General features: G+C 42.9%; 1 protein-coding gene across 4 annotated transcripts in view; it reads left to right on the forward strand.

Moving 5' to 3' along the window:
- The window catches only part of FBH1 (F-box DNA helicase 1), a 39,938-nt gene that overhangs the window by 9,370 nt on the left and 16,815 nt on the right, over positions 1-13,753 (forward strand). For all 4 annotated transcript variants that reach the window (XM_042468717.1, XM_042468718.1, XM_042468719.1 and 1 more), the window contains 12 exons: positions 416-554; positions 1,971-2,161; positions 2,748-2,861; positions 3,282-3,376; positions 4,085-4,253; positions 5,921-6,149; positions 7,696-7,783; positions 8,026-8,109; positions 9,518-9,654; positions 12,084-12,183; positions 12,300-12,424; positions 13,606-13,666. In XM_042468717.1, coding sequence (XP_042324651.1) covers positions 416-554; positions 1,971-2,161; positions 2,748-2,861; positions 3,282-3,376; positions 4,085-4,253; positions 5,921-6,149; positions 7,696-7,783; positions 8,026-8,109; positions 9,518-9,654; positions 12,084-12,183; positions 12,300-12,424; positions 13,606-13,666 — 1,532 coding nt within the window. The remainder of the gene's footprint in view (positions 1-415; positions 555-1,970; positions 2,162-2,747; positions 2,862-3,281; positions 3,377-4,084; positions 4,254-5,920; positions 6,150-7,695; positions 7,784-8,025; positions 8,110-9,517; positions 9,655-12,083; positions 12,184-12,299; positions 12,425-13,605; positions 13,667-13,753) is intronic.

Here is a 13,753-nt window from a genome sequence, read left to right on the forward strand (position 1 = left end):
ACCTTTGGAAATGGAGAGATCAGACTTCAGTGGGATATCTCATTGAAACAATGGTGATAAAAAAAAAAGGAAAACTGCCCCTCCCTTCTATTTGGGAATACCTGTAAAGCTTGAAAATGTTAAATGTCTTGGATTACAACTCCATCCCAGCTGCCACTACCCTGGCAATGGAGGGAGAGAAAAATCTGCAGTATGTGCTGGACTTCATCCCCTCCACTGCTATCTTTCCCTTTTCCTTGTGTGTTGTGTGTCTTATTTAGATTGTAACCTTGAGGGGCAGTGAACGGTCAGATTAACAATATGTGAGATGCTCTGAAAACCTTTGCGTCCAAGGACTGGGTTATAATTACTATAAATAAATTAAACAAATCAATAAAATATCAGTCTGATCCTCTTTCTCCTTATTTCCACCCAGGTGTGTCTCTTCCATCAAGAGCCATTGTTGTAGGAAGCCTGAGGCCATCCTGGAATGCTTGAAAAATCACTCGCTTTTCCCCAAAGCAGAAACCTGCATTGCCAACAGGCTGCCTGACCTGCAGAGTCCCAAAGCTGGAGTAGGTCCAGTGTTTTAAACAGGATCATACTGAATGCCCTGTTATTTGTTTTAAGCAGTACCATACTGAATGCCCATTCATTCATTCATTCATTCTTACTTGTCTCTGTCTGTGAATTGGATGTGGGGGGACAGAACAGATTAAATCCATAACACCATTTAAATCAGCATTTAAAACTAATACACATTGAAAGCAAACAATACTCACTTTAAAAGTCATAATTTTCAAATACTCTGGATAGGCCTGCTGGAAGAAACTGGTCTTTAGTGCTGTTTTAAACTCAAACATCATATCCAGACGATGAATCTCCTCTGGCAGGCCATTCCGCAATCTAGGGGTGGCTGAAAAAAAATGTCTTTTGCACAACAGTTGTCAGCTCAGTTTGGACTGCTGGAAGTAAATGTTCCCCGGAGGGCCTTAGTGTACGGATTACATGGGAGAATAACAATTGGATTGACTGTCCTGTGATGCTTCATTGTGCATGTTGTTGTTGTCTTAAATATCAAAGAGGTTATTGAAAAGTAAGAGTGTGTGCTGAGAGGCACACCTTATTTTCTGGTTCTGTGCTTGTCATTTTGGCATCTGCCATTGGTAAGTGGACTTCAGGGTAGGAAAAAGGGAGAATTTTTTATTTGTAAGAGTTGTGTAGCACGGAAACTTGTCATCGTTGTATATTGAAGCAGGCATATTGCAGCCCAGGAAACCCACAAAGATATAAATTTTCAACAGTTTCATCTTCATGTGAGAAGATGACAACTATGCTCATGAATAAGTCTAGAAATTTTAGTTTAAAAACTGACCCCCCCAAAAAACAGGGTCGACTTATCAACAGGTCAATGTAAGTACTGTACATTAACTTTTATCAAAATAGGAACCATCCCCTTCTCTGTATAGAGTGGCAAAAGGCAAGAGATTAGTCCATTTCAGAAACATCTAAAAGAGGATCAACCCTTCTACTCTGTCCATTACGGTGCCACTTCTGACCTTTTTGAATGTCTGGGTGGGAAAATAGTGGCATACTTTGGCATCATTTCCCTTTCCTTCATCCTTTATATCCTTGGTTACAAGCCCCTAAGTTTTATCCTTGGTTTATCCTTGTGCTATATCAAAATCCATAATTCTGGCCCCAAAACCTGTCCTCTAGTTATACACGAGGTCAACCTATAGTCAAGTATATACATTAACTTCCATAGTTTTCTCTTCACTGTGGGAGAAAAATGTCTATTTCCCCATAGCTTTCCCCAGGTATTTACCTCTCCTGAAATGTTTTGGAATATTATTCAGCACAGAAACACATGTGGGGCTTTTTTTTTTGGGGGGGGGGGTCAAAACTGGCCTTCCACTGGTCCTTAGGTAAATCAATTATCGAGATCCCTTTCTGCACCCACATTCATATTTTTTTTGTGTCCTCTCCAGGCTCCCTATGCTTGGGCCATGATGTCTGCCATTGTGCTTCTCTCTGGTACTGTCTGTGACATCCAAGAACTGGTGGCTTGTCTCAGGAGACCCAGCTCTACCCTATCACTAGTGGATACCATAGAGGTTCTGTACTGCATAGCCACCCTGCTGTATGCCATGCGAGAGAATGACATCTACATCAGTAACAGGTATGTCTGCAGCGGGGAGAGGTGCTCAGGGGTGTAGAGCTTGAAAAGGTTATCAGAATCCCATAGTGGGCATGACCATGGGCTTCATTTGTTTGAGGAGGGGCTTCTCTTAGATGTTTATCACACTATGCTCTTAAAGAGGTACTATTCCAGTGTGACTCCTCTAGCTGCCTCCTGTTGCATGCTAGGATTGGCAGTTTTAAGGAGGGGTATTTAGAATTCTCAGGCAGAGAAGTTCAGCTCCTTAAAACTGCCAATCCCAGCATGCAACAGGAAGCTGCTAGAGGAGTCACACTGGAATAGTACCTCTTTAAGAGCCTAGTGTGATAAACATCATTGAATCCTAGAGTTGGAAGAGATCCCCAAATGCCATCCAGCCCAATCCCCTACCATGCAGGAAGATATAATCCAAGCACTCTTGACAGATGGCCATCCAGCCTCTGTTCAAAAACACTCTGAGGCAGCATCTTCCACTGTTGAACTATTCTTACTAACTGGAAGTACATATCCTGCTCCCGTCCAAAAAAAGACCATGTTAGAGATTCTGGTGTGAAGCCATTATGATTTATCTGCTCTCTCATTGCAGAATTCACTACAATATTTTCTACTGCCTTTATCTCCTGGAAAATTCGAAGTGCGACCCAGTTATCACAGAGCCCGAATCAGCCCTCCCCAGGAAAGGAAGAGGCTTTCAGAGCAGGTACTGCCTTTTAAAAAAAATTACAGCAAAAGAGGAAATGAACTGTATTTGGCTCGATTGGGTGACTATGTGCCTTCCACTGATAGGCTAAGCATGTGTACCCTTACAGAATGTTTCCATATATTTCAGCTGCACAATATTTTCATTTTAAACAAGGAGGAATGTTTAATAGCATGTTAACCCATTTAACAATTAAAACAATGAAAAACCTGTACAGATACAAGCAATTTTCTTTAAATGATGTTAAGACTCCAGAGGCTTTGATATATGTTTTAATCTGGCATGGTTGCCTGTTTTGGTGCCCATTGGGCTTCCATGGGGAGGGAAATCCACAACTTTAGTGCCACAACAGTTGAATCACACTCCTGGGTTACAGATTGCTTCACATTAATGGCCTGTTTTTCTTGTGTTTCTGTTTAGCAACCGTCCTCCTATACAACTCACTTCTGAACAGCAGCAGATCTTAAATCATGCAGTTGCTCCAAAGCAGGTTGTGAAGATAATGGCTTTTGCAGGTAAGGCCCAACATTATCACAAAAGAGGGTATAATCTGTATCTAAAAATGCATTTTGACATTGCTTTAACTGTTATGGCTTCCTCCTATGGAATCTTGGGATTTGTAGTTTGCTGCTGCACCAGAGCTCTCTGACAGAGAAGGCTAGATATTTCCCAGAATTCCATAGCGTTGAGCCACAGCAGTTAGAGCAGCGTCAAACTTAATTATTTCTGCAGTGCAAATTAGATTGGAATCTTTGCAACACCCTGAGGCATCATAGTCCTCTACGCTTGCAAATCTTTCTTCTGTCATACTGACCCATGCAACCTTTATTTTTCTAGTTCACCAGTCCTCAGCCTTTGGTGCTAACCATTTAACATGCTGCCTGAGACTTCTGGGAGTTGAAGTCCAAACCATTTGAAATACAAAAGGGTCAGAACTACTGATCTGTCCTGAGATCTGCTCCTCTCTTTAAAAACATATTATTTCTTGCTGACTTACAGACTTTTCCAGGTCACTCTCAAGGTGCCATCTCTCCTCCCTTTCCTCTCCCTCCCTAAGGTTTAGAATAGCCTTTTTCCAGATGAGTTGGTATACAATCCCACCACCCCGTGTTGCTGGCAATGGTGGAAGCTGTAATCCAATCCCTCTGGAAGGTGGGAGATGGGAGGGGGTGCTGTTTGAAGACATGGTTCTTGACTCCATTAAAAGATTCCTTCTTCTCCAGGCACTGGGAAGACTTCCACTCTGATCAGATATGCAGAAAAGTGGTCCAACCTCAGATTCCTGTATCTGGCGTTCAACAAGACCATAGCAGAGCAGGGTGCACGGGCCTTCCCTCCAAATGTGACATGCAAGACGGTCCACTCTTTGGCTTTTGCAGAAGTCGGCAAGCAGTAAGTGATCAATGTACTAATTGTTGTGCCCAGTGATGTGGCAAATTTTCAACTGCAAGTTGACGGTCTGTATAACAATCGTAGTATTAATTTAAATTTATAAACAATACCTATATCTAGACTTTGGGGGTATCTGATAGAATCATAGAGGTGGAAGAGGCCTCGAGGGGCATCCAATCCAACCCCCCCAGGCAGAAATGAACCATCAAAACACCTATAACACATGGCCATCCAGCCTCTGTTTAAAAACCTCCAAAGAAGGAGACTCCGAAGGAGTGTGTCTCACTGCCAAACAGCTTTTGCCATCAGAAAGTTCCTCCTAATGTTGAGGTGAAATTTCTTTTCCTGTAGTTTGAACCCATTGGTCTGGGTCCAGTTCTCTGGAGCTGCAGAAAACAAACTTGCTCCATCCTCAACATGACATGCCTTCAAATATTTAAACAGGGCTATCATGAGATCCTGAACTTTCTCTTCCCCAGGCTAAACATACCCAGCTCCCTAAGCCACTCCTTATAGGGCTTTATGGTTTTGAGACCTTCCACCATTTTGGCTGCCCTCCATTGGACATGCTCCAGCTTTCCAATGGCCTTTTTGAATTGTGATGCCCAGAACTGGACACAGTATTTCAGGTGAGGTCTGACCAAAGCATAGAATCATAGAGTTGGAAGAGACCACAGGGGCCATCCAGTCCAACCTCCTGCCATGCAGGAAATCTAAATCAAAGCATCCCCGACAGATGGCCATCCAGCCTCTGTTTAAAGACCTCTAATAAAGGAGACTCCATTACACTCCGAGGGAGTGTGTTCCACTGTTGAACAGCCCTTACTGTCAGGATGTTTCCCCTAATGTTGAGGTGGAATCTTTTCCTGGAGCTTGCATCCATTGCTCCGGCTCCTAGTCTCTGGAGCAGCAAAAAACAAGCTATCTCCTTCCTCAATATGACATCCTTTCAAGTATTTAAACAGGGCTATCATATCACCCCTTAGCCTTCTCTTTTCCAGGCTAAACATCCCCAGCTTCCTAAGTCGTTCCTCATAGGACATGGTTTCCAGACCCTTCACCATTTTGGTCGCCCTCCTTTGAACTCTCTCCTGTTTCTCAATGTCCTTTTTGAATTGTGGTGCCCAGAACTGGACACTGTATTCCAGGTGGGGCCTGACCAGAGCAGAAGAGAGTGGTACTATTACTTCCCTGGATCCAAACCACAAACTTTGATCCTGTGATGTTTTGGACTTCAGCTCCCAGAAGCCCCAGACAGCTATGCCAACAGTCAGGAATTCTGGGAAGTGAAGTCAAAATATCTGGAGGACCAAAGTATGGGAACTATTGATCTAGACACTACACTCCTATTGATGTAGCCTACAAGTCTGTGGCTTCCTCTGTGGCACAGACAATAGCAAAATCTGAAGCCCTTGTTATCACCTCACTGGCCAAGGGAAGAAAATTCCTTCCATCTGCTTTTGCAGATTGATGTTGCACTTGCTTTGTGTGTGTGTTTGGAGGGGGGATTAGAAATGGAATTCTCTGCTCTCTGCCACAGCTAAGCTACTGCGGATAATACTCTGTTCTGGGGCAGGAAAGGAATTTGATTTGGGTCATTAATCCCTTTTTAACTCCAAGGTTTTGAAGTCTGTTATTTGCCCCCTGTTTGTTTCGTCTTTCTGCAGTTACCGCCAGAATCGCAAGCTCAACGCTGGCTCTCTGACATCCTACTGGGTGAGCTTTGTCCTCAACAATCGCGAGGGACAGTCTCCATTCATCAGAGCCAAGACCGTCCTGCAGACACTCAGCACGTTTTTCGCCTCTGCAGATGATGCCATCTCTTTGGAGCACACACCCATCTGGTCCAAGAACACCCGTGGGGATCAAGTTCTTGTGACACCAGCAGAGAAAAGGGTGAGTATCCATTAGCAGAGTCAGGCTCTCATTCAGAAAAAGGAAGGCAAATAGATCGGGGTGGGAATTGTTGTTGGACTGTGTCATGCGATCCTGCTGCTACCCCTAAGTAGGAGATGGAGGCTCTGAAGCTCATCTAGCTTTCAACACCGAAACCATCTGCACACACACCAAGCAAAAGATGCATCTTAAAAGCAAAATTTTATTCTAAGCAATTATTCAAGCTTCTCAATATCTTTTTTGAACTGTGGTGCCCACTACTAGCTTTTGTGTAGTTTTCTCATACTTATTGGGATGAAGATAGTCAATCCTGCACTCTTCAGTTTCCTTTGGTTGCTCTATATAAAGCTTTGGAATCCATCTTCCAATGCCATGGGTCCAGTTGAGGGGGGGGTCAGGAATCCCACTCCTAGGTACCTTTTGGTCAACCACAGGGATCTGGGATATTTTTGTCCTAGTATATTTTGAGTAGAATTAGATGTTTAGGAGCTCTGTTCTACCACTGTCTGTGATGGGATACCAGACCCATTACATAAAGGACTGTGATGCGTTCTTCTGTTGTAGACCATCTGATGCATCCATCGTCATCAATAAGACTTATAGCAGGGATGTATCGCAAATTTTGGTAATAAAGTTTTCAGGAGACTTGGAATGGAAGCTGGCTCTGGCAAATTAAAATGCCCCAAAATTGTTATGGATCACAAACGATGCTGGCATCTACTGGGTATTCTCTTTCTAGGAGGAAGAGACATCCTCCTAGCTTGACAGCAGCGCATGTAAAAAGAATCTAGGAGTCTTAGTGGACCACAAGCTGAGCATGAGTCAACAGTGTAATGCAACAGCTAAAAAAGCCAATGTGATTCTTGACTGAATTGATAGTATAGGGTTTGATAGAGGGAAATAATACTGTGCCTCTATTCTGCTTTGGTCAGACCTCATCTGGAATATTGAGCCCACTTCTGGGCACCTCAATTCAAGAAGGATGTTGACAAGCTGCAACACGATCAGAGGAGGATGACCAAAATGGTGATAGGTCTGAAAACCATGCCCTATGAAGAGCAATTTAGGGAGCTGGGCTTGTTTAGCTTGGAGAAGAGAAGGTTAATGGGGGGACAGGATAGCCATCTTTAAATATTTGAAAGGATTTCATATGGAAGAAGAAACACTTGTTTACTGCTGTCCTAGAAACTAGGACACAGAGCAATGGATTCAAGCTACAGGAGAAGTGATTCTACTCAACATTAGGAAGAATGTCTTGACTTGCTTCTCCGTCATAAGGACTAGAACCCTTTTTTCAGTAAAAATGAGAACATCAGTGGTTTTATTATCTAGATTCTGTTAGAGCTGTTTGATATTGGAAGATTGTGGTGAAGTGTCAGTCTTTGGTCTAGGTCTAAACAGAAGCTGGATGGCCATCTGTTGGAAGTGGTGACTGGGCAATTCTGGAAGTTACATTTTTAGATTACAACTCAGAGGCTGCTCTCTTTCCCCTTTTGCACAAGGAAGGTCATGTTTGCATTTTGCCTTTTTGATTTTTCTTCCCCAGATCATTGTCCAAGAAGCAAACCAGATATGGGAGAATATGAAAATGTTGACTCCAACCAGGGAAATAGCATACAGGATGACCCATGATGGTAAACAGCACTTTGTGTGTGTGTTGTGTTTATTTGTGTGTGTGTTGTGCTTGACCAAAGCAGAATAGAGTGGCACTATTACATCCCTCAATCTAGACACTATGCTTCTATTGATGCAGCCTAGAATCGCATTGATCTTTTTAGATGCAACATCACACGATTGAAGCCTATTGACTCTGGACATGAAAATAATAGTACCTTAATTTGATGGTTTGCTTACAAGTGTTGTGTCTTCTTTTTAGGCTACTTGAAGTTGTGGCAACTTATGAAGCCATCACTGTCCTATGATGCCATCTTTGTGGATGAGGCTCAGGACTGCACCCCTGGTGAGTAAGGATATACAGAATACTTGCAGATTTTCTCATCTTTGACAAGAAAAGGTCGCCTGTACATTGAGAAACTCTTCAGAGAAAATTTTCAACTGCATTCTGAGACCTTTTTTTTGCCAAAAAATAAATTAAAAAAATGATATGGAGGATATGCAAAAAAACCCGCATTGTTTTTCACAAAACCCAGTGTGTTGTTGTTGTTGTTTAAGCAAAGAACCCAGGTTTTTCAGCAAAAAGGATCCTAAATGTGAACTAAACCATTAGAAAACGTGCAAAAATTCTGGTAATCTCATTCAGTGGAGAGAAAACAGTTACTGTTATTCAGTTTTTCCTGTGAGAAGCAAATAAGCAAAGATTTGCATCCTTGCTGGTGAATATCTGGTTGTCCCAGAAAGGAGGTCCACATGTTTTAGCAAAAAGATTTAGCTCCTTTAAAACCCATGGGCAAAACTCCAATACAACGCTCAAAAGCTTGGAAAACTTTACCTTTTTTGCTGGGGTGAGAGGCATAAATCCCAAAATTCCCCAACCAGTTTTGGAGTTTTAGTCCAAAAAGCAAATTTTTCAAAGCTGACCAATGCAACTTTCTTCCCATCTTGGGGAATATTTGGTCCCCAACACTATGGAAGGGATTATGAGTTTTGCTAGAGAAAGCTGGGTCTCTTCCCCAGCTCTTTTTTTTAGATGAGCTGCTATTTTAGAGAAAAGACACTTGTTTCCCACAAACCAATGGATTTGTGTCACTTTGTTTGTTTTTTGTGGCCAATAAAATAAAATAAAATGAAAAGAACTGTGTGAAAAATTTGGCAGTCTGAAAAAATATGCAGAGAAGGTGGAAGGCAAAATTGTAGTGCAATATCCTGAATTTATCCAAGCTGTGAAGAGGATTGCAATTTCACAGTGAATGGCAGGATCTCTCTCCCCTGTTTAGGAAAGGTCTGCTGTTTTTGGAGAAAAATAACCTCTCCACCCACTTCTCACCTTCAATGATTTGTTTGTTTGGCAAAGAAGATGTAAAACAAAGAGAACCGCCTGAAAAGTTGACGTCGTTTTGGAGAAAAGTCCCCCTAATAATGATTTTTTATTTTTTTTATTTTTGCTAAAATCATTATAAAGAGTTGATTTCAAGAAGAGTTGGCATAGTTTAAGTACAGTAGGCACTGGCATCTGCTGGGGTTACAATGATCTCGTGAAATGGCGCCCCTTATAAAAAAAGATTTTTTTGGGGGGGGGGGGGGTGAGGATATTTTAAAGGTGTGGATGATGGACTCTGTGGGTGCAGAATCCATGGATATGGAGGACCGACTATAATGTCCATCTTATCGGAATGATTTGACTTGGATTTTCCATAAGGCTGAGAACCTCTTTTTCACCCCCATTCGATATTGCATTTCTTCTTCTATAGCCGTTATGGACATTGTCCTTTCCCAGCCATGTGGGGTGATCCTGGTAGGCGACCCCCACCAACAGATCTATACCTTCCGGGGTGCCGTCAACGCTCTGTCTGAAGTGCCCCACACTCACATCTACTACCTCACCCGGGTAATCCTTCAAAACTTCTTTGATATGTTTCCATTTGGGGCAGGAGAGATCAAGGACTGGGGCTCATATGGAGTTGAGGGGAGTTAACTTTTGAACTACAACTCCCAGGGTTCCTCACATGCAGCTTCTTGAATTTCCCCATGGCCCTGCCAGCAGGAGAATTCTGGGAGATGGAGTCCAAAAAGGCAACTTTCCCAAAGCTTTGCCTGGGCAGTGATTTAGGAAATGGGAGCTACAAGGTGAGATCAGACGAGAAGGTTGAGGGATAAGATGGGTCTAAAATGTACTGCTAAATGTCTTATAAAACTACAGTTCCCAGAATTCCCTAGCATTTAGCCAGAGAAGTTAAAAACAGTCTCAAACTGGATTATTTCTGCGGTCTGTTTTGGAGCCTGGAGGCTAGGACTGCAACGTATACAAAGTTGAAGAAACGTACTCTGGTTGAGAACACAAATCATGGGGACTTCTGGATGTTGTTGGACTAGAGCTTTGAATCAGCAGAACCAGGGTGACCAGATGGCATAACCACAAAGGAGGACAAGGCACCACAAAATGTAGGACAGGCCAGAAAAATGTAGGGCATTGCCAAATAAAAGCTAAAAACATGAGTACAAATGCAAATGTGTGCTTCTTAGTCATGCTTAAAATGGAGAGCACTTTGATATTCCTCCTGGACAGAAGGTTGAAACATAGGACGTGTCCTGGAAAAGGAGGATGTCTGGTCACCCTGAGCAGACCTAATAGTGCAGAATGCTGGAAGTTGCCATTTTTTGTGTCCCCAGGGATTCCCAGGGTGTCAAAAAACAATACTCCAAAAAGCATTCTACAGGGTTTGGAAGGCATTTCTACCAGTGTGTTCGCCTTTTGTTTGACCCTCAGGAGTCAAACAAAATATTTGCAAAACTTTTCAAAAACAGGTTTTTGCCCCCAAAAGTCCTCTAGAAGGTGGGAGGGGAATTTCTTCCACATTAAGCCCAGAAGTTTTTAAAAAGAAAGTGAACAGCAAGTTACAGTGGGCCCTTCATGTGCGCTGGGGGCTTGTTCCAGGAACACCCCCCCACCATAGATACCAAAATCTATGGACACTCAAGTCCCATTAAATATAATGGCATGCTAAAATTGTATCTCATATAAAATGGCAAAATCAAGGTTTGCTTTTGGAAATTTATATTTGTTGGAATATTTTCAATCCGTAGATACTTAAATCGGTGGATAAAAAATCTGTGGATATGAAGAGCCAACTGTAATTTTTATTTCTGCCTTTTAGCCATACATTGATTGCAATTACTCCCAGCCTCCTTGTCTCTGTTTACAATGAAGTTCAGTGATCACTCACCATGTACATAGTAATATCAGTCAGAGTTCATGAGTCTGTTGAGATAATGGTGGATTTTTTCTAGAGGGATGATGAGACCAAATTTAAAGGGTACAAAAAGAAGTGAAAAGACACTACAAAGGAAGAACAGTATGGTATATACTGGAAAGGAGCATGGCTGAATGAATGGGAGCAGTCTACATTGCAACATTTTGTTGAAGTTTTCTTGGAGACAAGCTGGTTTTGGGACTATTATTCCTACATATAGAGATTATGTATATAGTAGAGAGATTGTGGAGAGCCAGCATGGTGGAGTGGCTTGAGTGTTAAACTACAACTGTGCAGACCAGGGTTTGACTCTCCACTAGGCCACGAAATGCATGGAGTGACCTTGGGCAAATTACATACTCTCAGCCTCAGAGGAAGGCAATAATAATAATAATAATAATAATAATAATAATAATAATTTATTTATATTGCCCCGCCTCCCCCTACGGATCGAGGTGGGGTTACAACCCAGTAAAAACATACAATACAGTCAATAAAATACAGCAATTACAATAAATACATCATATCAGCAATAGTGATATCACTTATGGCAAACCTCCTCTGAACAAATGGCCAAGAAGACCCCAAGAAAGTGACTTGAAGGCACACAACAACAACAAATTGTCTGTGGTCCTGGAAGTGAGAAGTCAGTCTCCCGCTTTAAGAATTTTAATAGATGTGAAGTCGAAGGCTTTCATGGCCGGCATTCATAGTTTTTTGTGGGTTTTTTGGGCTATGTGGCCATCTTCTAGAAGACTTTCTTCCTGACGTTTCACCAGCATTTGTGGCTGGCATCTTCAGAGAATGTTTGCCTGGAAAGGACTTGGGTATATACTGTATATTGTGTGTCCTGGAAATTTTAATAGCGTTTAGAAGAGTTACTTAGACTACAGTTCCTGCGATTCCCTAGCCAACAGGGTCAGGAGAATTTGTAATCCTATTTTTTCCCTTCAGGTTCTGGGATCCATAGTTCCTCCCCTTCAAAAGTGATTGAGCTTGCTTTCTCGTCTCTCTCCCCCCCCCCCCCCCCTTGCCCCAATGTTTCTTGGTGTCTTCACTCTCCCAGAGTTTCCGGTTTGGTGCTGAAATAGCTTATGTCGGTGCTACTATCTTGGATGTCTGCAAGAAAGTTCGGAATAAAATGCTGGTCGGGGGCAGTCAGGAGGGTGAGGAATGCTTTGATGTGTTTGTTATGCATGCACCCATGCCTCTCAAACAAGCTGAACTGGCTCTAGATTCAGTCTGGCAAACGAGGGTCAGATGCCTTTCTGCTTTTTGCCAGGCGATGTCAGCGGAGTTGGCACAACGGGAAAGGTTGCCCGCTTGTCCAGGAACAACCAGACCGTCTTTGAAGATGCGGTGAATGTTACTGATGGAGGGTCTCTTGCGAAAATACACTTTTTGGGAGTAAGTGTGCTATGCAGGTGCACTGGAACAGGGGGCAGATGCCTAGCAAGACAAAATTAAGAGAGCTCTGGGCCCCAATGCTATGAATAGTGCAAATGGAGAGTGGATCTCAAAGGACTTGCCTTCACTGGCCAGAATACCTTGGACTGTCCCCAGAGTATTCGGCCTCAAATTCCTACCTTTACTTGTGCTCTTGCCGCAGCAATGATGGGCAGCCACCTTCCCATGTGATTTACATGTGTATTTTCCCAAGTTTTAACTTCGACGTGACTATCACCGAAGTGACACTACTGGCATCCTGTAGGGAATGCGTGGGAAACAACCACCTGTCATTGCTGCAGACAGAGCCAAAAATCTAGAGCAAAAGGTAAAGTTTTTAGATTTGGATTAAGAGGAGGAAAGTCTGAATCAAGTGTGGACATGAAGACAGTTCACACCTGATTCGGGGTTTTGGCATTGCGTCATGTAAACAGGATGCAATAAGCCAGAGGAGAATTAGAAGTAATTAACGCATGTACACTAGCCTCAGGGTGCATACCGGAGCTTGGGGCAAGTGCTTGTTTGGATTTGTTGTGTTAACCACCCTCAAGTCAATCTTGACCCAGGGCGACCCTGTGGACGAGACATCTCCCAAACTCTATCCACCACTGTTCTAAGTTCTTGCAGATTCATACCCATTACCTCCTTGAGTCCATCCATCTAGTGTGTGGTCTTCCTCTCTTTCTACTTCTCTCCACCTTTCCTAACATTGTATTTTCTTATGAATTCTGCCTTTTTATAATGTGGCCAAAGTACAGCAGCCTCAATTTAGTCCTCTTTCCCTCCAAGGAAATGTCAGGCTTGATCTGATCTAGGACCCATTTATTCATTCTTTTTGCTGTCCACGGTATCCTCAGCAATCTTCTCCAGCACCAAACTCCCTGCACCAAACTCCCTGGTCAGTTTGATCTGTGGCCTGGAAGAACCATGGCTTAGGAGATCCAGGCCCATGTCCTCACTGAAGCTCATGGGTTGGCTGCGGACTAGTTGCTCTCTTTCTCAGCCTGGTTTAGAGGATGTTGAGGAATGGAGGGGTATAGCAAACTGCTGGTGCTCTGTGTTGCCTGTTAGTGGCAAAGAGTTCTGCAACACATACATGCACACAGATGTCTTATTCCATTTTTTCTCTCTCTCACTCTTAGGGGCTTAGTGCTTTTGGCCTTGAGAAGATTCATGATGTCTGGAAACTCTTTCACCCAGAATGTGAGTAGCCAAGATGGTGTCATCCCCATGCAGCATTTTTGCAGCTAGACACTTCCCTTTATGGGTCTCCTTGCAGAATGAGGGGGA

This window comes from Sceloporus undulatus, chromosome 5 (assembly GCF_019175285.1).
Source record: "Sceloporus undulatus isolate JIND9_A2432 ecotype Alabama chromosome 5, SceUnd_v1.1, whole genome shotgun sequence".
In the NCBI taxonomy this organism is placed as follows: domain Eukaryota; kingdom Metazoa; phylum Chordata; class Lepidosauria; order Squamata; family Phrynosomatidae; genus Sceloporus; species Sceloporus undulatus.